Below are 22,013 nucleotides of genomic sequence, written 5' to 3'. Positions count from 1 at the left end.
AAGTTGTTTTTATGCAGTTTAAATATCTGGTGTTAAATTGCTTTTACAATTCCATTTGTAAGATAACAAGAACTGTTCATATCCATTGTTGTTTTCTACTTCCCCTGGTAGAGACTGGGAAATCAATGGTTCACAGTTTTGTTAATTTCAGAATTTAAGGAAAAACAAGTATTGTGATGAACTCTCTGGAATAAATCGTGAACATAATTTTCAGAGATGTATGGCCATATTCAAGAATAAACTTGAGTCCTAAAGGTAATTGCATAGTTAGAAAGGGGAGATATTGGTACAGATAAGGACACTGAGATAGAGAAGCAGAGCTCACATGCAGGGCCCCATGTTGCAGAGTTCTCACTGCATGGGTAAGAGAAGCCAGACCAGGAACCACAAACAGCACCTACCACAGTAAACGTGTTTAAATGGCATACAGGGATTTATACTGCTTTCTGTCCAGGTAATGACTAACAGAGTATAAGGAAGAGAAAAATGGCCTTTTTTGGCCTTTTGTCTTTCATTCCACAGACAATGAATTCTCTTTTTTTTCCTTCTCTGGTCTCATTTCTGAAAGATGCCAGGCGTATAAGGGAGACAAAGCTTTAGAAGATGTCTCCTTCCTTAGAAGTCACTTAGGTTATTTGCATGCTGAAGTTAAGCGCAGAATAAGTTCTTTGGTAGTTCAGGACTAGTGGATAATACAAGATCAAGATCTATGACAAGTACTCTTCCTTTTCTCTGCACAGTCCAAAATCACATTTTTGTACTGACAGATCTAAAAACATTTCATAAGATACTGCTTGAAACTTGTGTTATGTCAACTGACCATGCTGTCATAGCAATGAACAAACAGACTCTGTAGGAAGTTTGCACCTGATTTCCCAGAGTGGTGCTTGTTTCATTCTCCTACCACCGATTTTCTCTGCTATAATGTCATGTGGAGAACCAAGCACATTGTATTTTAAAAAATGATACGTAATAATAAACCCAAATATAAACAAATGGGCATGATGGTGAACCATGGAATGTGTAAGTGTGTTTTACGTCTATGTCTACTAATTGCTTTCTGTTTAATACATGGATATACAGCATGTTACATTAAAAAGCCTACTGATTTCTTGAACATGTTAGAATTGAAAGGACTAAAAAGAGTGAATTTTGTTTTCAAATGAATAGCTGTCTTTACCAATATAGAGGCTATTTATTTACTTGTGTATATTAGTATTGTCAACTTTAGCCAGTTTAGCCTTGTATTTTTCTTTAGGCTTTTTTCCTTCTATTTTCCTACTGTTGCTTTTGCAGTGGAGTTGACAATATTGTTGAACTGTGGAAGTTTTCCCTTTCTAAAAGTCAGCTCTTGACCCCTGTTTGAGAAAGAGTCCGTTTGGTCCCATTTCTACCTATGAAGTATTGTAGAAATGTATTTTCTTACAAGACTTTAATGTGTCAGTGTCTCACAAATCACTAGAACAATACCTTTTCTGAGGGTCTTAATCAAAGCTGTTGTTAATGCTAGTAAATTACCACAGCAAGACATTTTGCACCTAGCGCTCTCTCTCCCCTGCTCATCACCATCACTTTACCAGCTTCAGGGTCCCTGCAGCTGCTTCCAGTACTGGCCCTTCTTTCTAGGACGTCACAGCAACATCATCACGGCTCGAGCATATTTACAGCAGTTAGCAAGCCCCCTTACCTTGCTCAATCCATGGCTCTGGCGACTAGACTTGCCCTTCAAAAGTCCTATCAGTCAGACTGTGGTTACCTGTATTCCTAAGGGCTTCATGCACACTGGAGGGTTAGTTCAGATTCAAATAGAACCTGAGTTTTGCGTACAGCTGCCATCCCCCAGTATATTTGTGGCTGTAGGATAAACTGGAGGTCATTCAGGAACAGCAGTCCCTGAATTGATAGTAAGCATCAAAGCAGCAGACCTCTTCTGTCATCTTCTACAGACTTGCTTCTTGTTTTTTAGGTTTTCCCATGCATCTCTAAAAGCAAGAACTTGGAATCAAATTTGCATTGGAATTACTTACCACTTTTAAAATGCTGGATTAAACACCTCGGGAACTGCTGTGATATTGCAAGAATTTAAAAAAAAATATATGAGATGGTACAGAGTATCAAACAGAACATTTCATTTTTTGCTGTGAATACTTTTTATATGGAGTGGAGAATTAACATTTCATTTGTAATTTTTGATATGTTGGCATCACCTTTAATTCTCAAGTGTAGATTGATTTGATTTTTAAACTACTAAAGAACAAATGATAATTCATAGTGTTGTAAAATCTTCCAAAGATGAGTTGTTGGTTTTACTTAAATCTAGGAAAGAGATGACCAACCTAGATCTAGATCCTGTAGGCTTGGCACAAGTAGGAATTCAAAATATAAAGTGGAATGTGAAGTGTGTAACAATCAGTTTGAATGTGAGCTACACATGAATAAAGACTGGATTTTGTTGAATTCCATCTTGCACTAGGTACAGCTCTGAGTCCAGAATAACTTCTGTGCTCCTTTCATTTGAATTAAACAAAATCAATATTCAGACATAAGTTTTACTTACATTTTGAGCAATTTAGGGAATGTAAAAAGGAATGCAGTTCTCCCTGAGGAAGGTATTCTACAGAAAATCTAAAACACATAAAAGATGCATACACGCTGCCAATGAATTGGAGCATCTTTAATTTGTACTCTGAACTGAGAGCTTTGGGAAGCTTGCTGGAAGCTCTCAGTGCTGTATATCGGCAGTACATGACTCTGAAAGGCAGTGTACATTTGCTTGCTCGAGGATCACATGAGAGCACTATGAATAGGTCAGACAGCTATTGCTGATCCTAAACAATCTGTCAGCAACTGTCTTCGTAACAGGCCACGTTATTTTTCTGATTTGGGGGTGACTTGGCCTGTCCCTTGCAGAGAATCTGACAGTCTGGTATGGCAGCGCACAGAAGTAAGTGTAGGCACCAGCAGGCCGGTATTTTCCCTCGGTAATGGCAATTGCTCAGTATGTGGTCAGTTTGGATTTAAAATCAATTGCAATGAAATGAAGTTGTTAATGGACTGGTGAGGAGTTTATCTCAGAAACTGGTGAACTTTTAGGAGGAGTCCTGAAGGTGAAGTTCTGCAAGACAGGATATTGTTTGAATTGCTGAGCCTTACTAGATCCATTTCTGCTCCTTGCCTATTAAAAATAAGCTCCCTTTGCAAAGAAGGTGAACAAGAAATGGCAGTGCAAGGGCTAAAAAAGACAGCATGCTGCCATAAACAGAGGTGCAGAGAATGTCTTGTCAAACGTTTTTTTCCTTGAAGTAAAACTCTTAACAGCTGCATCTTTTAGTGACTTCGGTGGCACAGTGAGTAAATGTAGTTGGCCTTTTCATCTTTTGGGCACAAATCTTGGCTTCTGTGAAAATGAAAATTAGTTTTGGTGGTTTCATCTGAGCAGACGTTTGTCTGCATCACAAAACCATTTAGTCTGGCACCAGGGCTCGTCGTAGCTCAAGTGGGGCCCAGCGCAGGAGAGCAGGGCTGTTGCAGGTCAGGGCTCCAGTCGGTACTGAGCGTTGAAAGCTTGCCCAGTCAGCCCACACTATCGGACTTTAGCCAGTGCTATTTACTTCGCTTTCAAGAGCATCTATTTCTCTCTGTCACTTTCTCTGTCTCTTTTCCTCACACACACTTAAAGAACAAAAACATCTTTTATACAGCTAAGCATTTTAAATAATTTTTCCAAGTCAGAAAGGGAGAGAGACTGGAAAAAATTACAGCACAAAGCTCAGCTTGCAGATGAACGATCGCCTTGTCATCCTAATATCCCCCTTCCTTCCCTTAAACCTCACTGGTGAGTGGGCTATAAGCAAGAATATTGGCTGGGCTCTGCTGGAATATGTCTCCAGGATAGGACTTTCTGCTGCCTTCCTTTCATAGTGCAATTGCTTCTTCACGGTAGCTCTTTCTGCTCTGTGTGCAGCAGATAATGATTGAGTGACTGCAGAGTTGAAAACATCTATCTGCACAGCATCTGCCTGTCCTTGATAAATTAATTTATTTTATCTGATGTTATGTTCTGCCCTGTCCTGCTATTTGCCTGAAAGAGGTTTCTACTGAACGCAAGAAGAGATCCTGCTGCTCTTTCCTGGAAGGGTAGTGAAGCAGGAAAAATGTTGACAGACATTTTTCTAGAAATTTAGAGGATAAGGATTTGAGACATAAAATTGCCATGAGCCATACAGAGATACCCAAGCTTATTTTAATTGATCAAGTTTGACTCTAGGCATATGACTGCTGCTGGATGGAGCTCACGGGAGGCTAGTTTGCCGTGCGGCAGGCAGTGCTGTGCTGTCACTCACGCTGTGCGTTTTCAGTTCTGAGGTGTGTCAGTTGTGCATGGCCTAATTGTCTCTGCATTATGCTGCAGTCTGCTGTGGAGGCATATCCTAAGTATTGATGCACATTGGCGCAGCTGGCGTGACAAGCATATGGAGAAGCTCCTGAAGACCCCATGTGCTTTTGAAAAGGGAACTTGCATTACTATGTGGATTTACAAATGTTATCCCAGAAAAAATGTACTTAAAATATGAGATACTTTGAATTTAGTGGCCTGTTCATCTGCATGTGCATTTTTTTTGTCTAAAAGCACTACAGCTCCTTCAAGCAAGACATACATCTGAAATACCAACTTTCAGAGACATGGAGGAGTAGGTGATTGCTGATTAAGATGAGACAAAGCAGCATGTCCTAGCTCTGTCATAAGTTTCAGAGTGTGAAGCTCGATTTCCTGTTTTGCTATGTGGGACATGGTTCTTGTAATGCACAAGTTCCACTCCACTTGCCCAGCTATTGTCTTCTTCATCTGCAATGCGATCCCTTTGTTACGATATATTGGGTATATGTGATCCCAAGTAGAGACTAGTTTCTGTAGCAGAGTTTTTGCCTCTTCCAAAACAAGAAAGGAGAAGGTAGCTAATATTAAAAGCGTGGGGAAACGTGTTTTTTTCAAGGGGTGCATAGTTTAAGAAGTTGGGGTGAACCAAGGGCTTGCTGCTGAGTGGCTTCTGGAGAACTCAGAAGTCTAAGGCTGCTGCCGAAACTTGAACTCCAAGGATGCCTGACTGTCATTCTTCAATGCTTCTGAGAGGCTGAAATTTTCTGTCTCCTTCAAAATTATGGACTCATAGGATTAACCTGAGCCAAAGGCAGTGAAAGCAGATGCTATTCAGGCTCTTCCCCACATATTTGTCAATAAACCTCAATCATGACCTGTAATAGTCTTGGTATCCCAATCTTGTAAACACCGTCAATCATACATAAATTCTGTGCTGGTTTTCCATCGTGTGGATAAATGCCTTTTGCAGTTAGGTTGAGACCACCAAACTCCTTCCATGTGAGTCTTCGTCCAGATTCATGAAATCTTGAAACTGTAGCATAATTCTGTGCTATGCCACTACTTACCACACCACAGTCTTCCTAAACATTTCTTCTACTCATAAATCAATGGCTCCAGTTCTCTTTCTGTCATGCATGAACTAGGAAGTAACTCTTCCTAGGAAGACACTGTTCCCAAGAAAATTAAAAGAAATCATATTACTGAAAAACTTCAGAGGACAAGGACTTCGTTTTTGTTCAGTTTTGTGAGTGACCAGCAAAATAAAGGGATATGTGTTCATGCTGGGTTAGTCCTACTGCAATAAAAATAACAATAACCCTTTGGATGCATTGGCAGCAAGTATCTAATACTTTAGTCTTCCCTTTGACGATGATCTGGATAATTTTCCAGATGTACTCGGTCATCTGCTTGACAATAGCCAAGAGAACGGATGTCCTACAGTTTTTCAGGTCTTACAGTCAAATCTGGTTTTGGTATTTCTGGCAGGTGTCTTAGGCTGATGGGTTTGATCTCCATCGCTGTTATCTCAGTTTGCTCAGGAAAAAAAATGTTTATTCCGCTTGAAAGTGGGTAGCTTTATAGCAGCTCTCAGAACGTCTCAAAAGCAAGTCCAGTAACATTTAAGGACTTTCTAGGGGCAGTTACCAAATTAGTACCAGTCAATAGATGCAAGTGTTTTCAAAGGAATTGGCGTAACTGAGGTTGCATTTGTCAGATTACACGTTGCAGGAAGCTATGGAGACGTCAAGATGCATCATCTAGTTTTCTGCATTCAAAAAAACCAAAGTATATTTGTAGGACAGCAGGCATTCTGCTAGGTTATAGTAAGATCCACTAGGAACTAGACACACAAAATAAAACAGAGACATAGATTTGTAGCTGATAAGCTTTTTTTTACTTTACTACAATTAATTTGAAAAAATGCCTGCATTAAAACACAGGTACTCCATAAATGTCTGTTCAACAATGTTCCAGTTCAGATCAACACATCAGGCGGTGTATGACTCCCAGCCAAACATCTTGTTAAATACTTGCAGGATTTCCCATAGCGGATCTTACTTTAATCAAATAATTCAAACGTTTCTTTTGTAAGTACAATAGAAGGGCAGGGCTTGTGTTTACAAAGCATTCAGTATGGAAATCCTGTATTAATTGAAGTACATTTACTTCACTTAAGACAGTGTCCACATAGTAACTCTTTAAATAAAAGACCTTTTGCTGTTGCCTGTTCCAAAGAGGCGATCGCATGCAAAACTAACCCGTCACGTACAGAAAATCATGAGGAAGTGGCTTGAGAGAAGTGAACTGCAGACAGCGGAGATGTTCCTAGCTAAAGAAACATCTCTGGTTTATGGATGATTTTCTCACAGTAGATGTAAAAGAATACAATTTATAAAAAGTAGTTTTATCCCCATGGAAACTACTAAATAACGGGGCTGTGTCTCAATCTATTTCCAGAATGTTTAGCATGGGCAATGCCAGATGTTGTCTTTCTGTAGTGTTGTGTATTCGTATAAGCTGCACTTTAAATTATTATCTTCCTAAGGCAGCAGCTGTATTTTCTGTGAGTAAATACAATGTGCTTCTACCCAGCCTGGTGCAGGATATAGAGTTTTCATTATTAACAGCAAAGCGTTTAGAGTTTCACATAAAGGGTGTACAAAAAGGAAAGATAATATTATTACTCAGTGATAATATTTTACTCAGTAACAGGGGACTAGAATTGCTGTCCTCCGAGTTCCTTATTTTGCTGTGCCAGAAAATGCCAGAATCAAAATAAGCCACATACAGAAGAATTAAACAGAATCAGTATTTCCCTCCACAATGAGTTGGACATTACACATTACTTCTGTATTCTATACAGTGAAATCTTTTTTCCTTTTATTTCTTGAATTATAGTTCTGCTATAGTTGAAAAGATCATTTTGCCAGTGTATTAAATACTTGGCAAAATGGTTTTTTAGAACATTTTTAGGTAAATGTAGGTCAACACAAAGGAATCATACAGTTGGAAATATTTTCCAGTGTTTACGTTCAGATGTTCAGACCTGTCTGGCTCCTCTCTATTTGCATGTGTTGGGTTTATAGGCAGTCCGGCTACATTCCACATTGATTTACATAAATATATTGCAGATTATTAACCTCCAGCCAAATACCTGCAAATTTCGCTTTATAGGAAGGTTTGTGACTTTTTACAAAACTGTTTTACTGTGTAGAGGACAGCTATCTTCCCTGTACGCCCCATTAAGGGGATCAGAACAGTATTAGTCGTTATTAGAAATGTTCCGAGAAATTTGTTGTTACAGTCACTGCATTACCATAATAATTTAATCAGTATTTGTTCATATGGTGATTACAGATAAAGTACAGATTAGTCTCCTAGTAGAGGTAAGGTGACAGTATCTCCATACTCTGTAACTCCGGTTCCCAAATTATTACTCACTGAAAATCTTGTTTAAGCTAAAAGGAATGTGAATGCATCCATTTTCAAAACATGGTGTCTACTAAGCAATTTTTAAATGTCTGACCAAAGATTATTTAGGAAATGCGGTTTAAGTACCACAAATCTCTATCATCTCAAGTGAGACATACTGCTCTTTTAAACTTGGATTACAGTCTTCACAGATATTGATTTTTATCTTCCCTTGTCTTGTGAAATGTTTTGAGATTTAAGGTAAGAAGTAAAAACTCAGTACAGAGTGTTTTCCCAGTCTGTTTATCAGGTGTCCTCTTTGAAAAGCAGTGACCCCCAAGGCTTTGTGCCTGATCTGTTGTGTATAGATCCTGCATATGAAGCCTGTAGTCCTAGGACAAAGAACAAAAATATTACTTGATAATGTTATCCAAAAACATGCACTTTGCACAAGGTAAGGAAGCAATTACTCTAAGTAAGGGGATGAAAGATACATCTGCTATGATGTTGACAAAAATAAGCAGTAGTATCAACACTGCTTTGGTTCATTATCAATAATAGATTCTTCAGTTTAACTGCGTAGACTTTTTTCTCACTAACTGTGTTCATACATATTTTAAATCTACTGAACCTATTAAAAGTAGTGATTGATTTTCTGCCTCACTTAAGAGAGAAAGACAATCTTCATCTGTACAATTTAAAACTCAATGAATAAACACATTAGTAAAGTATGCGAGTGGGGAACAAGCATCCTCCCATCTCTAAGAGAGTTTCCTGTTGTGATTTTGTAGAAGTGGGACTTGAGGAAGGATAATGAAAGTCACTGTTGTGACTATAGCTGTGAAGCATGGAAGAATGGACGGGCTTTTTTTGGTGAAAAAGATAAAACTGATTAAAGCTGGTACAATAGATGAAGTGGAGAAGATGAGAGAAATCCTAATTAAAAAGAGAAAACAATAGAAAATGGAGTAATCAGATAGGAATGTGACATTATGAAGAGCTTTGCAAATTAGTTTGAACTTGATGTTGTGCAACAAGGTGAAATGATAAAGAAATTGCAGTAAAAGAACGACAGAAGGTGCTGAGAGACGAAAACTTTCTTAGTAGTGGCATCTTGTGCACAAAGCTTTTTTCCAGGCTGTATCCTGACTCGGAAGGTATTCCTTGTGTCCAGAAACCTGCAAGAGTAATCAGCAAAAAAAAATATCTGTTTCTGCCAGAAGAGATTTAATTATAGGCTGTGTAATGGTGAACATGGGAGTTATGTGGGAAGAAACTGAAGGTGAATGCAAACACCCTGTAATGTTTTTCCTCAAAGACGTTTCTCGCGATTTTCTTTTGTAAATGACTGTCAGTGCTTCAGCACAGAATGTGAATAAATATCGTCATTTTCTGTATTAACTCTAGTTGCTCTGTCCAAAAAATATTTTCTTTTCATGTAATTATTTTACTTTGAGGAGCTGATGAATTCTTAATACTTCATCCTAATTCAGAATTGATACATGAAAGAGATATGATATTATTGATGTATCAGTAGTTTTCTGATGAATCAAGAGCTCAAGGATTGCTCTGGCTTTGGAAAGCTCTTTTTTTCCATTCTATATACTGTAAGAAATTCAGACAGACATGTGTGAGCTGCAAGGTATGTATGTCTGTACTGGTTCTTTTATACTTACCTCCTCTTTTCTTTTCCTCCTCTCAGATTGTTTGATGTGTGCACCGTGTCACGAACAGACAGAGAGACCAAGTTAACATTAGTCTTTGAACACGTGGATCAAGACTTGACTACTTACTTGGATAAAGTTCCAGAGCCTGGTGTGCCTACTGAAACTATAAAGGTATTTAAGAAGAAAAATTTTGGATATTGTTTCCAAAAATATTAGATAGGAAGGGCAAAGAAATAGAAAGACAAACAGTGTTTTAATTTCATAGGATTTTGTAATATCAAAACTAAGTAATGCCCAGCTTGGGACATGAATTGCAGCACTTTAAGATCTGTATTGAACAACAGATGTAATCTCTTTCTGGTAATGTTATACTTGGGGTTTCTTTTTTTCCTGTTTTAGACTTATAAATCCCCTGAATCTCTACCAAATGTAGCATTCCAAATCAATAAGAATGACCTTTTCTTGCACCTACAGGCAGATGATTCCATTATTGTCTAGTCCAAAACTACTTGAACCTTCCCTGGAAGGTATCTGGTAGAGTGCTGGATACTCTTAGAATGGATAAAATAAATCCTGGGCTCTTATCCCCTTCCCTTTGCTTTTTGTTTCCCCAAGAGACTCCTTTTGTTTCATATCCCTCTTCCCAGAAATGTGTCTATACATTCCAAGAGCAGGAAATGTTCACCATGGACCTGTGGTGAGCCCTGCAGAGGCTGGGCTCAGGGAAGGGGGTAGCCATGACCAGTTGTAGAATCTGGGAAGGCTCTCAGTAACTGGAAGGATGATCATGAAACTTTCTTATTGTGTTATCTCATATTCTGAATCTGTAAGGGAGGACCTCTTCCCAGGGTAGGATGTGGTTGCATTATTGGTGCTAAAATGTGTACACCAACTCCTCTTCTGTCCTGGGACTTTCACAGCAAAGTGCGACATTGAGGATCATAGCTTGAAATGTCTGACAAAGCATTTACGCCTGGGAAGAGAAGCAGAGGGATTGATGTGCCTACATTTTGACTGTGTCTGTTTAACATTTCTTTTGATTTTTCTTTTTTTTTTTCATGAGGAGAAATAATTTATGCTTTCAGAGACGGATTATCTTGCATTCGTATAAGTACTTTCTGGAAGTATGTTGTCATCTTAGTCTGGCAGAACTCCTGAGGGAGGAAAAGAAAACATGAAACCTATCTGAAATTTGGTTGTCTTAATATATTTTTTTGTTAACAGCTTCAAACTTAGGACTTGTTTGATCTTTCAGTATAAAATTAGACATAGAGCTGATAAAGATCTTTTCACTTATATCAAAGTCACAAATGTATAACATCAGTCAGTTCCAGCAACCATGTTTTTTAAGCAACTTTAGTGGATAAAATATTTTTTTTTAAAAATGCATACAGCTTTGATTCAGTCCCAGCAGAAGACTGGAATGTATCACTTGCATTTGCAGGACTCTTTTATGATAATGTTTTTAGGGTTTCACTTCCTTCTAAGTCTCTGAAGCTACCTCAGGGAACTGTATTTCAATGTAACTACATTGTGAAAATAATGTACAAAGTAACTGGTATATTATGTAACTAGATATATTGAAATTGATGGGAACTGAATGACCAGGCCACTCCAATCTCAGTTTGAAATACCTTTCAAGTTATGTTTCATTTATAGTAAATAGAAGAGGTGAGCATTGGACTAAAACATTCACCATTTTAAAAGCCTGTTCTAAATTTGCACTAGTAGGCTGTAATACATATGTTGTGTATGTGCAAACATACATTACATGGAGGTTATATACTGGTGAAGGAAATTGTTGGGTTTACTTTTGAAAGGCACTATTCTGCATGTGTGGTTTACTAGTTCAACTGATATATCTGATAATTTGGCACAATGAAAGAGAAAAAATTAGCCACATAGAAACAAGGATGAGCAATTCTGGTCTTCCATGTACAGTGCAGGTTCCACTGCAGCCAGTGAAATTAGTGAGTGTGAAATTCAGCTTGTGGCACATACAGTGGCCACATGGGTAAGGAAAGTGTAGAATTCTTTAAATGGGTGAGGAAAAATGTAAAATTCCTGTTTACTCGGTCATCACTGTTGATTTCAACATTTGCACAGTAGCTGATGTGTTATTTCTTGAATTCTGTTTGGCACAGGACAAAAGAGAGATTCGGTTAACTTAAGTTGCACCCTGTTGCTTCATTTTTTAAGTGAAAACACCCAGTTTATGAAGGTACTTTTGCTGATATTCAGGGCTGATCACATGAGGAAGTGTCTCAAGGCTATTCCTGATGCATTTCAACACCTTCCTAATGATACAGTCTTTATGGATATTCCTGGTAGAAACTGCACCAAAGCATAGTTCTCCTGGCTGCAGGGAAACACTGCCATTTTGCAGCAACTGAGCATTCAATCCAGAGCATATACATCATTAAATTACTAGTCTGACTTTTTATAGTTTGGCTTTTGAGGTTAATATGGATTTGTACTTCATTGATTTTCCAGAATTGCAGACAATTTGTGTAGAGCATTTCCCCTCACCACTAGCACAGTGCAAAACAACTGCCAGTATTGTAAGACCATCTGTTAAAGTTCTGCATGTGTCAGCAACACAGAGGTGCCAAATGAGCCGAGTAAGCTCTGGATAGCTTGAAGTTGAAGGATCTAATATACCTCTTTGTCACCATGGTGTAAACTCAACAATTGTTAATGGAACTTGAATGACAAAATTACTATGAGCGAAGTATCAGCCTGAAAAGATGTTTTCTGTGTGAGTTAACTACCATCATTACATACCATTTGGGGGAGGGAGACTAAGCTTTTGCTGGTTTGGGGCATGCTGGGGTTTTTAGTTACCAACTGTCAGGGAATAGAACTGACGCTGGTACCATTTTCATAATTTCCTTTATGATTAGCAGATAGTAGTCAAACTGTAGCCATTCAGAGAAACTAACCGTATCCATCATTTAAACACAGCTAAAGCTTTTGTCTTAATGCTGCTCAGCAATGCCTTTCTAATGCCTAAAGCCCTGCAGCAGGAGTCACCCCAGAGGGTATTTTAGGAGCATACATACATGTGCCCATAAAATGATAGAAGAGAGGCAGTTTCCCTTTGAAGCATTGCTTGGTAGTGGGAATACTTACCCAGGATGGAGGGCAGACATGCTCACTTCCCCTCCCTGTCACCAGAAGCATGAATGTTGTAGTCCATTTCTGTGGCTATGGCTCTGGCTACTGAGTTCTAGATTATTGTGGACAGAGGCATTTTAAATCTTTTCTGCTGAAGCTCTTCCACTATTTTTTAATGGAATATACTTGGGCTAGAGGGATGGAGAACATGACTGCAAATACTCGTGGACATGGCATTCACCTCTGAAAAAGAACTATGGTCAAGACCTTAATCTAGTTAATATAACTTTGTCACTACTGGATTATAGTCCTGCTCACCCTTGCTGACTTCCTCTATCAGATCTGATTAATATATGTTCCATACAGGATGAATCAGAGTCAGCGAAGGTATCATCTTCCTTCTTTTCTCTCTACCCATCACCTCTTCCCTCTTTTTTTTCTGGGATACTCTTTAACTTCAAGGTAGTTTATGTGGAAGTGGAAGGTGTGAGTTCAGTTTCCTTGGGACACACCTGTTAGTCATACACAGGTCTCTGGTAATGTGAACGGCGTTAGGAGTTGAGCCTTCTGAGACTTGGCTCATGAGGAACTTCTGTTAGTTGACATAGGGATAGTAGAAATGGGAATGACATGTCTCTACCATGGAAAGGTTTTTTAAAAAAGACAGTTAATAGGCCACTAAAGCATTTTGATGTGTTAGTCTTTGGGATTGAAGCATGTTTAAGCTGGGTGGCCACGTTTTGGTGTGATGTTTGTGAGGCTGGCGTGGGGTTTTTTGATCCTGAAGGGTTTGGGTATGGTTGTTACAAAACTAATTACATTTTTACTATGAACATCACGTGCATGCAAACAAGTTGATGTTTATTGATTTAAGCTATTGCAATGTATGTAATAAGATTTACCTTTAAAATAATATATCCAGGTGATGGCTTGAGTTGTAAATAAGTTGTTTAGAAATAGCTCTTGGGAGTTCCCTCCAGTCATCTTGTTCTGCTGGGCCAAGAAGTCTGTAAGAATGAGAGAGAATAACAAACTGTAACTCAGTTTCATTAATTTTAGTAATGAACAAGCTTAACTTTGTGAGGTAATGCCATTATAAGTAAGCTTGTGGCTTCGTGCAATAGTTTTCTTACAAGTGATTGGATCTTGGCCTAGCCTAGCTACACACGCTAACTGGGCTGTGCCTGTTTCAATCTGCAGTCAACAGGGGCGGGAACAGAACAAAGGTCTCCGGTATAGCAGGTGCACACGTTATCTGTCATGGGTTGTTAGAAGCGCTGAGAATGTCCTTCTGTCCAGGTGTGTGACCTGTGAATCTTCATGGTGTTCCCCCCAGCCTGGAACAGGGCGGCCCAATCTCAGAGAGAGCAGGGTTTAAGGTACACCCTTTACTCTGGTGTTTCCTGATTCGTCACGCAAGTGAATGGCTTCTGTGGCTATTATTCTCTCGCTCTGTTGCATAGGAAACCTAGATCTCTTTCTGATTCAGGGAATCCAGATTTTGCTATTTAGATGCCTAACATTTAGAAAGTATAGCAGTGAGGCTAATTTTCTTTTGTGGATTTATCTGATAGCAGCCCATAAACTGAATTTTAAAATATTATCCCCCAGTCCTAGAATTGCTGTTGCATCCCTGTGCATTTCCTGTAACTTGGATTACCTGCTATCAAACCAGACAGACTGGTCACATTTTGCAAGACTCTTAGAAAATTAATATGAAGATGTTGCTTCTCAGAAAGCAAACCAGTGTTCAGTGTTGTGAGGTGAGTCATCAGCCATCTGCCACAGTTGTACCTACTCGGTCAATCACGTATGAGATGTGGAGCAGATGTCACACAATCATGCAGTTCTGAAAACACCACAAGATATTCCAGGAAAACAGATTCGCCAGTACTGAAAGTCTTCAAAGTGTGGCCGTATTTAACAACATCAAAGTTAAAAGTCACTGAAAAAGGAGCCTACTCAAATTAGTAAGAAAGATGCAAAGAGAAGAGCTGTTACTAACATTTTCCTGTCAGTACTTTCATGGTAAAGAGAGAAGCAAATTGTAGTGAGAAATTTAGAGTCCACAAATAATGGATCAGATCCCCAGCTGATACTAAGAGGTGTAAATCCATTAGCTTTAGTGAAATGATGCCCATTTACAGCTGCTAAGGATCTCATTCTTTGTGGAGTATTTTGCAACAAATTTTGTTCTGAATCCATGTTATGAATTAAAGAAGAGTTGCCACTATAAATAAATGAGAAACAAAAGGACTGAACTGATATATTACTGTGGGATAATTTTTTTAGTTTTTCCTCTGTTGCCCTGCTACCAGGGCTTGGATTGCTGCTTGGAAGGGTAGCAGGAGACAGAGCAGGTGCCCTGCACAAGTGGCAGCTCTGAAGGAACTAAACCTTAAAAAGAGGATGGTCTCCAAAGGGTGGTGGATCCTTCTGTTGCAGGTGGTGTCATTTCTCTGCCATGCTGTACTCCTTGTGGAGACACAGCAACATCTCCTTTGGTGCCGTGGTACAGGTAGTAATGTACGGTCTGACCAAGGGGCTCGGGGGAGTCGCAATTAGAATGAAGGGACTGCTGAGTGCAGGATGCTGCATAATATAATATTGGATCTGTGCAGTTACTTCTTTAGCTTGGATCTTTTTACAGTCACTCATTTTACGTATGGTGACATTAAATGCCTCCAAATCCCTACCATTTCCAAATTCAGTGCAAACATTTTCAAACCGATAACGTATAGTTGGTTTCTTGTAGTGCTGTAGACCAGGACTGCCCAGAGCTCTATTGCTTACAGACTGAGAGCTTATAAAAATGTGAGGCACTCCAATAATTTTAAATCACTCTGTCCTGACTGGAGTGATTTAAAATCATTGGAGCACTTCACATTTTTTCAGTTGTTCCAGTTTGGAAAGCAGTCAGGCAACATTGTAGCATAACACATGAAAGCAACCTGCCTGAAATAATAATTTTAGTCTTTCAAAACAATGACACTGAATTAGAAATGTCACTGTGAAGAGATGTCTATCAAGGACTCTCTAAATAGACATCTCAACCTACTTTTCTTTTATCGCCTGAACTCTCCAGGCAGCAGTAGAGTGCAGTAGGTCCCTGAGGGACGCATCCTTTTTGAAGTCATAGGAAGCTATTGTTTTCAATAGATGGAGGGCCAGAAATCATCTTTATTCAGAAAGTCAAAAGGAATTAAGAAACTGAAGAGATTCTGAATTGTGGGCAGGGATGGAGATTGAGCCTTTGGTAGAACAGAATTTATGATCAAGTCATTGCAAAATTGCAGTATTACAAACACTGGAAGCAAAATGTTGCCATCAGCTCATTTCATTTCTGTTAATTCTGCAGAGCTGGATGTTGAGGTGATACAAAAGAACCCTTATGCATCCTACTGCTCTGGATTCCCTTGAGATGCTCTCAGATTATAAGTGACATTGGGGTTTTGCTATTGGAACATCAGTGTGGTATCAATTGCTATGTGAAATGCTTTGATAGAATGACACTTTGATGACACTGAAAAAAAAAGAAAGAGCACATGGTAAGAATCATGCTCAAGCAGGTGTAAAAGCGGGGCTAGACTGCCAGGCAGCATGTCAAAAGACTGTGCCATACTCTTCCGCAGTGAGCCGGTGGCAATTCCTCGGAGTGGTGAGTACTTTCAAGATGCCTTCCTTTGTCTTGTGGTGGTGATGTATAGTCACAACTTGATCTGCAAGCAGATCCTGCCTCAGTGATCAGCAGAATCATCCCCCTCATGTTTTCAGAGTCTTTCTCTTCATCAAAGATTTGAAGCAATTAAGAGAAAGCTGTTGCAGCCCATGGTGCACTTAAAGCGATGGCCAAACAATAGACTGGAATGTCTGAATTTACCCATGTTCTAAATTTTGCTTGCAAGCCATATGTTACTTTTGACAAGTAATTTGAAGGTTGGACTGCAGCAGATGTGAGATAAAGAGGAGAAATTCAAAGAGCTGTTCTTGTTTTTTATGGGGGCAGATAGGAATTACTTTTTTAATAGTAGTTTCTGCACTGGAAGGAAATCAGGCCCCTATGCCTCTGCATACCTGCAAAGCCATACTTTACCCCAAAACAAGCGCACAGAGATGGGGAAGAGGAGACAGAATGACACAGACTGTGACAAGGCAGATATTTGGGAAACCTGGCCAACATATTTTTTCTTGTTGAACTCCAGATTCTAAGGGTTGAACTCAGCTGATCTGGGACAAAAAGCTTTGTGGAAGGATACCTTTTCCATCTCAGCCAACCCAAGTTATTGCAGCTCACATTCTCTAAACTAGAATATTCATGAATTGTCCGTATTTATTCACAGCAAATGTATGGCTGTAGTGTGAAATACTTCAGAAATTGGCCACAGACAACTCATAGCTAATAAAAGAGAACATAGTAATCAAATAAGTTATTTTTTATAAAACTGTTTTCTCTGTTCCACCCCAAGAGAAATATAATACTCTTGCACTAGCTGTATGTTCTGCTTTTATGCCAGTGGATCAGCAGGTTATTGTATCCCACAGTAAAAATTATCTTGAAGCATGTTACTTTATTGGCACCCAGACTTAATAAAGATACATTGTGTTTGTTTCTTTTCCTCTGTAACAGATCTATTTAGCTTATGACAGAGGACAAAGTCCCATACATATGGACAGGGCTGGAGTTTTGTATATTGCATGTTTTCTTATGTAGAATTTAAAATTGGCTTAAATAATTTTGAAATTATTTTTTTAGAATCATAGAATAGGTTGGGATGGAAGGGACCTTTAAAGTTCATCTAGTCCACTCCTCTGCAATAAGCAGGGACATCTTAACTCGGACAGCTTGCTTGGAGCCCATACCAACCTGACCTTGAATGTTTCCAGGGATGGGACATCTACCACCTCTCCAGGAAACCGGTTCCAGTGTTTCACTGTAAAATACTTCCTCCTTGTGTCTAGTCTAAATCTACCCTCTTTTAGTTTAAAAACATTACCCCTTGTCCTATCACAATATAACCTGATAAAAATTTGACCTATCTTTGTTATAAGCCCCCTTTCAGAACTGAAAGGCTGCTGTAAGGTCTCCCCAGAGCCTTCTCTTCTCCAGGCTGAACAAGCCCAACTCTCTCAGCCTGTCCCAATAGCAGAGGTGCTCCAGCCCTCTGAGCATCTTTGGGGCCTCCTCTGGACTTTCCCCAACCGGTCTATATCCTTCTGATGTTGAGGGCTCCACAGCTGGATGCAGCACTCCAGGTGGGGGCTCATGAGAGCAGAGTAGAGGGGGAGAATCCCCTCCCTCGACCTGCTGACCACACTTCTCTGGATACAGCCCAGGATACGGTTGGCTTTCTGGGCTGTCAGCGCACACTGCCGGCTCATGTTCAGCTTTTCATCCACCAGTCCCCCCAAGTCCTTCTCCTCAGGGCTGCTCTCAATCCCTTCATCCTCCAGCCTGTATTGATACCAGGGGTTGCCCTGACCTACATGCAGGACCCTGCACTTGGCCTTGGTGAACCTCATGAGGTTCACATTGGCCACTTCTGGAGCTTGTCCAGGTGCCTCTGGATGGCAATATGTAAATAGAGAGAGAGGCACATAAACACACATACATACGTACATGTGATTATTGTAAAAATCCTCTAACATATTTGCAGAAAAAAATGTTCCTTTTTGAGCAAGTGAGAGAAAGGGAAAGGGGAACTCCATGATCATCACTCTACTGTCTGTGAAGTTCATGATCTTAAAATAGCTGTGGGCCAGAAAAGACCAGAACTGGCAACTCAGAAGGGTCAAAGGTACAAGAATACAGAAGGCTCACCTCAGTTCTCCTCCTCTGCCTAAGGAGTAGTTTGTTGTATATTGTCTTTATATGTGTACACATGAAGGCGTACTACACATACGTGCATACTTATATACATGTATATCTGCTGGCTCCCAGAGTCCATCCCATTGGTTTAGCTTTCCGCTCATCATCAGATACAGTGAGATGGAATGAGATCTGGTACAGTTGTAGGGAAGGAGTAAAATGGGACTCAGACGAGGCTGTGCCTCCCTGTCCTACTCAGTGTGTTGGATCAGAGACACATGGAGAGCTCCCATCCCAGCTGCCCCTGCAGATACCAGAACAGAGACAGTGCCTCCCTGCTTCCCATCCTCTGGCTGTCAGGGACAAAACTGCAGAGAAGCACCAGCCAGTGGCATCAGCCAGATATACTCAGCTGCTGAAGCAACCAAAGCCAAAACCTCTGACACTCAGAGAGCTTCCAGTGATTTCAACTCAATGTTCTCTGCCTTTGCTAATCCCTTTTTCCCAGCCCTTTCTCCTTTTCATCCTTCCCTTCCACCTGCATTTTTTCACCTCCCTTTCATTCTGTATTTACATGGTGTAGCACTCTTCTGTTCTTTCCCTCCCCCCAGAACTTTTCTCTCCATCACTTTTCTTTCCATTTGGCTTAGCCTCTCCTAACTGACTCTACTCCCATAAAAAAGTAATATCATGGAACTGTCACACTGTTTCTCCACCTGGGGTCTGTCTTGTCCATTTTATTTGTGAGCTTTTAATGGAAGAGACTATGCGAAACCCTTGGCTGTATAGTGCCCACCATAGTAGGTCCTACTTTCTGTCCAGCCTTTACACAATCCCTTGTTAAACATGATTACGGTAATCAGATCCTGCGACATCATTATTTGTCTAAAATAATGCTTCTCCTCTGCTCTGCTGTTTCCCCGCCACAGCCACTTCACACATTTACACAACTGCTTCCTTTATATATCAGTGCTCTGTAATCAGCGTATGGTTCATGTTACAGGTTTCTCAGGTTTCAAAGTAAAATAAAATGAGCTTTCTTCCATTCTGAGAATATCCTTCTTTTTAAGAAGTCCAAACAAAGACACACTTTATTAGTAAACTCGCAAGCATCTGCCAGAAGACAGAAAATTTAGAACGGAAACGCAAGTGAAATAACAGAAATACTGTTTGTTGTTTGCTCTTGGTGTGACAGCAAGGGAAAATATTTAGAAATTAAAGTGATTAATTTATTTGTAGTTTTAATAAAGCAGATGTGGTTTTGTAATATTTGCCAGTGTCAGTACTCCAGAGCACAACTATGGGTCAAATCCTTCTGTGGTGTTACTGTTGGCTTCTTAGGGTTCCTCCAGGGGTGAGTGTGGTGCAATGCTATTAGGATTTCATTTGTTTTCAAATGAAATCCTAATAGCATTTCATTTGTTTAGAAATTAAAGTGATTAATTTATTTGTAGTTTTAATAAAGCAGATGTGGTTTTGTAATATTTGCCAGTGTCAGTACTCCAGAGCACAACTATGGGTCAAATCCTTCTGTGGTGTTACTGTTGGCTTCTTAGGGTTCCTCCAGGGGTGAGTGTGGTGCAATGCTATTAGGATCAGTTAGCAAGCAGCCTTTCATTTGTTTTCATGCAAAGCCTGAACAGTTTGCAATTAAGAAAGAGCAAATTGCGAAGGCTCAAGCTCCTAGAACAAATTGGTCCTTAATTTTTGGAGTTGGAAGGCTTGTCCAAAGACTCATCAACATCAGTATTTTAGGTTCTTCATACTGTTACCATTACAGCTATACAGTACTACCACTTATGTCAGTATACATGAAACTTTTAAACTCATGCTGGAATACATACCTGAACCTTCTGGATCAACTTCGGACCTTAAAAAAGAATCCCCAAAAGGAGCAGAGGCTCTGGTCCAGCAAAGCACTTACACTTCTGCTTAATTTTATGTAAACATATTGTTCCAATTTTTAAAGAAGTGAGGTTGAAAGACTGAGAGAAGCTAACAGAGGAGAATCAGTTGTTTTCCTATAATACTGACATGATGAATTCCAAGGTTAGAGCAAAGAAGCATTGAAACCATTGTTTCCATAATCTCAGTTTAGTCATAAACATGCATTGTGCTTGTATTTAAATGCTTTGTCAGAGTAAGGAAGTAGTCTTTCCTCAAAAATTCTATGTAAGCAATGTCTGTGCCATTGGAACCAGACTCCTCTGATGGTTCACAGGAGCGTGTCATAGTTGGTCATGTAGTAAACTGACTCAGAAATGGAAAAGGGCTCCAGAGGATCTCAGGTTTGACTGACTGGTTTGTTTATTTCTTTTTTCATTAACATCATAACTGTTCTTACCACACAATTTATCCCATTTGCCTTTGAAAACTGTGACCCTTGAGAATACTCTTTTAAAAGAAGAAGCTGGATTTTGCCATCGTGACCAACTCATTAGAAGCTGGCACATTATGTCTTTATTGTTGGTGAACGGTGTCTTATACCATAAAGGGTCCATGGAAATTAGTGACTTCAATTGCAAAAAAGGTTACTGCTTAACAGTTTTCACTGTTGCTAAATACGTGACTTTACAAATAGCGCCGTAAGTTCTGATTATTTCTGAAATGTCCCACTTCTTTGGTCTATGGAATAGGAAGCATTGCACTGTAACTTCAAAACGCCAGAAATAATCAAGAAGACATGTTAGCCATCGCTTAAGAGCATTTCATTTCCAAGCCAATAAATTCAGCTGCTGAATTTTTGTCCTTTGTTTTAGGATGTGACAGCTCTGTTGCATAACTACAATTAAGGGATCTCAGAAGGCTCCAAAATGTTACAATATTCTGTGAATGCAAATGCAGAGTTCTTTTTCGTTTAGTTTTACAGCAGGGAAGGGGCACTGGAATGGCAGCGTGTTGCCTTTTTTTAACATCTAGTTTATGACTCATTCTAAAATATTCTTTTATTTGGAATTAACTTCAGATATTCCTGTTCCGACAAGCAGAGTAAATATTTTAGCAAGGACTTTTTAGAGTGAAATTTTGACAGTAACGTACTCCTCCCTTAGTGTTACAAAGGAAATACTTGCTATCCAAACCCAGAGTCGGCATTTAAATGGAAATGGTTCCAAAAGAATACGTAGGATGTTACAAATGTAAAATGCATTTAATGAAAGAGTATACAGATGTCTTTCATGTATTTTGAATAAAAATGTCTAATTTGAGACTTGAAAAAGTCAGCAGCGATCTCTGAGCCATATGCTTGTTATTACAATAGTATGTTGTGTATAGCTGTCACTCAGTGAGAAACAACACAGACAAAAAAGGAAAAGACATATGAAAACATGAAGTTAAAGGAGGAAAGACCATCTTACAAAGCATTTTTTATTATGTTTTTGCCTTGATTAGAATATTTTTGCTTTTTATTTGTTTTTCCTGCTGATGTCTATAGGGCGTATTGAAGACACAGGAAAAGGAGAATAGAGGCCAAGCTGCGTGGGCTATAGTGAACCAAAACTGCAAAGAGATGCATACTTGACAGAGAGTTTAAAATAAAAATAAACCACAGTTTCTTTGCTTGGTTTCTTGGAGCAGAAAGTCGCAAAACAAGCAGAAAACTTTGGGTTCTTGATGAAATGGTTAGTTTAGC

At 39.4% G+C, this 22,013-nt stretch overlaps 1 protein-coding gene across 1 annotated transcript in view; it reads left to right on the top strand.

The window, feature by feature from the left end:
- Positions 1 to 22,013, top strand: part of LOC104502681 (cyclin-dependent kinase 6) — a gene marked incomplete at its 3' end in the record, with an annotated part of 57,050 nt that overhangs the window by 19,091 nt on the left and 15,946 nt on the right. Inside the window, exon 2 of the mRNA XM_010149925.1 lies at positions 9,495 to 9,630. Within this exon, the coding sequence (XP_010148227.1) occupies positions 9,495 to 9,630 (136 nt within the window). The remainder of the gene's footprint in view (positions 1 to 9,494; positions 9,631 to 22,013) is intronic.

Source organism: Eurypyga helias, unplaced genomic scaffold (genome assembly GCF_000690775.1).
Source record: "Eurypyga helias isolate BGI_N326 unplaced genomic scaffold, ASM69077v1 scaffold30654, whole genome shotgun sequence".
NCBI classification, from domain to species: Eukaryota; Metazoa; Chordata; class Aves; order Eurypygiformes; family Eurypygidae; genus Eurypyga; species Eurypyga helias.
The sequence above is the reverse complement of the archived record's forward strand: the minus strand, read 5'-3'. Positions and strand labels throughout refer to the sequence as shown.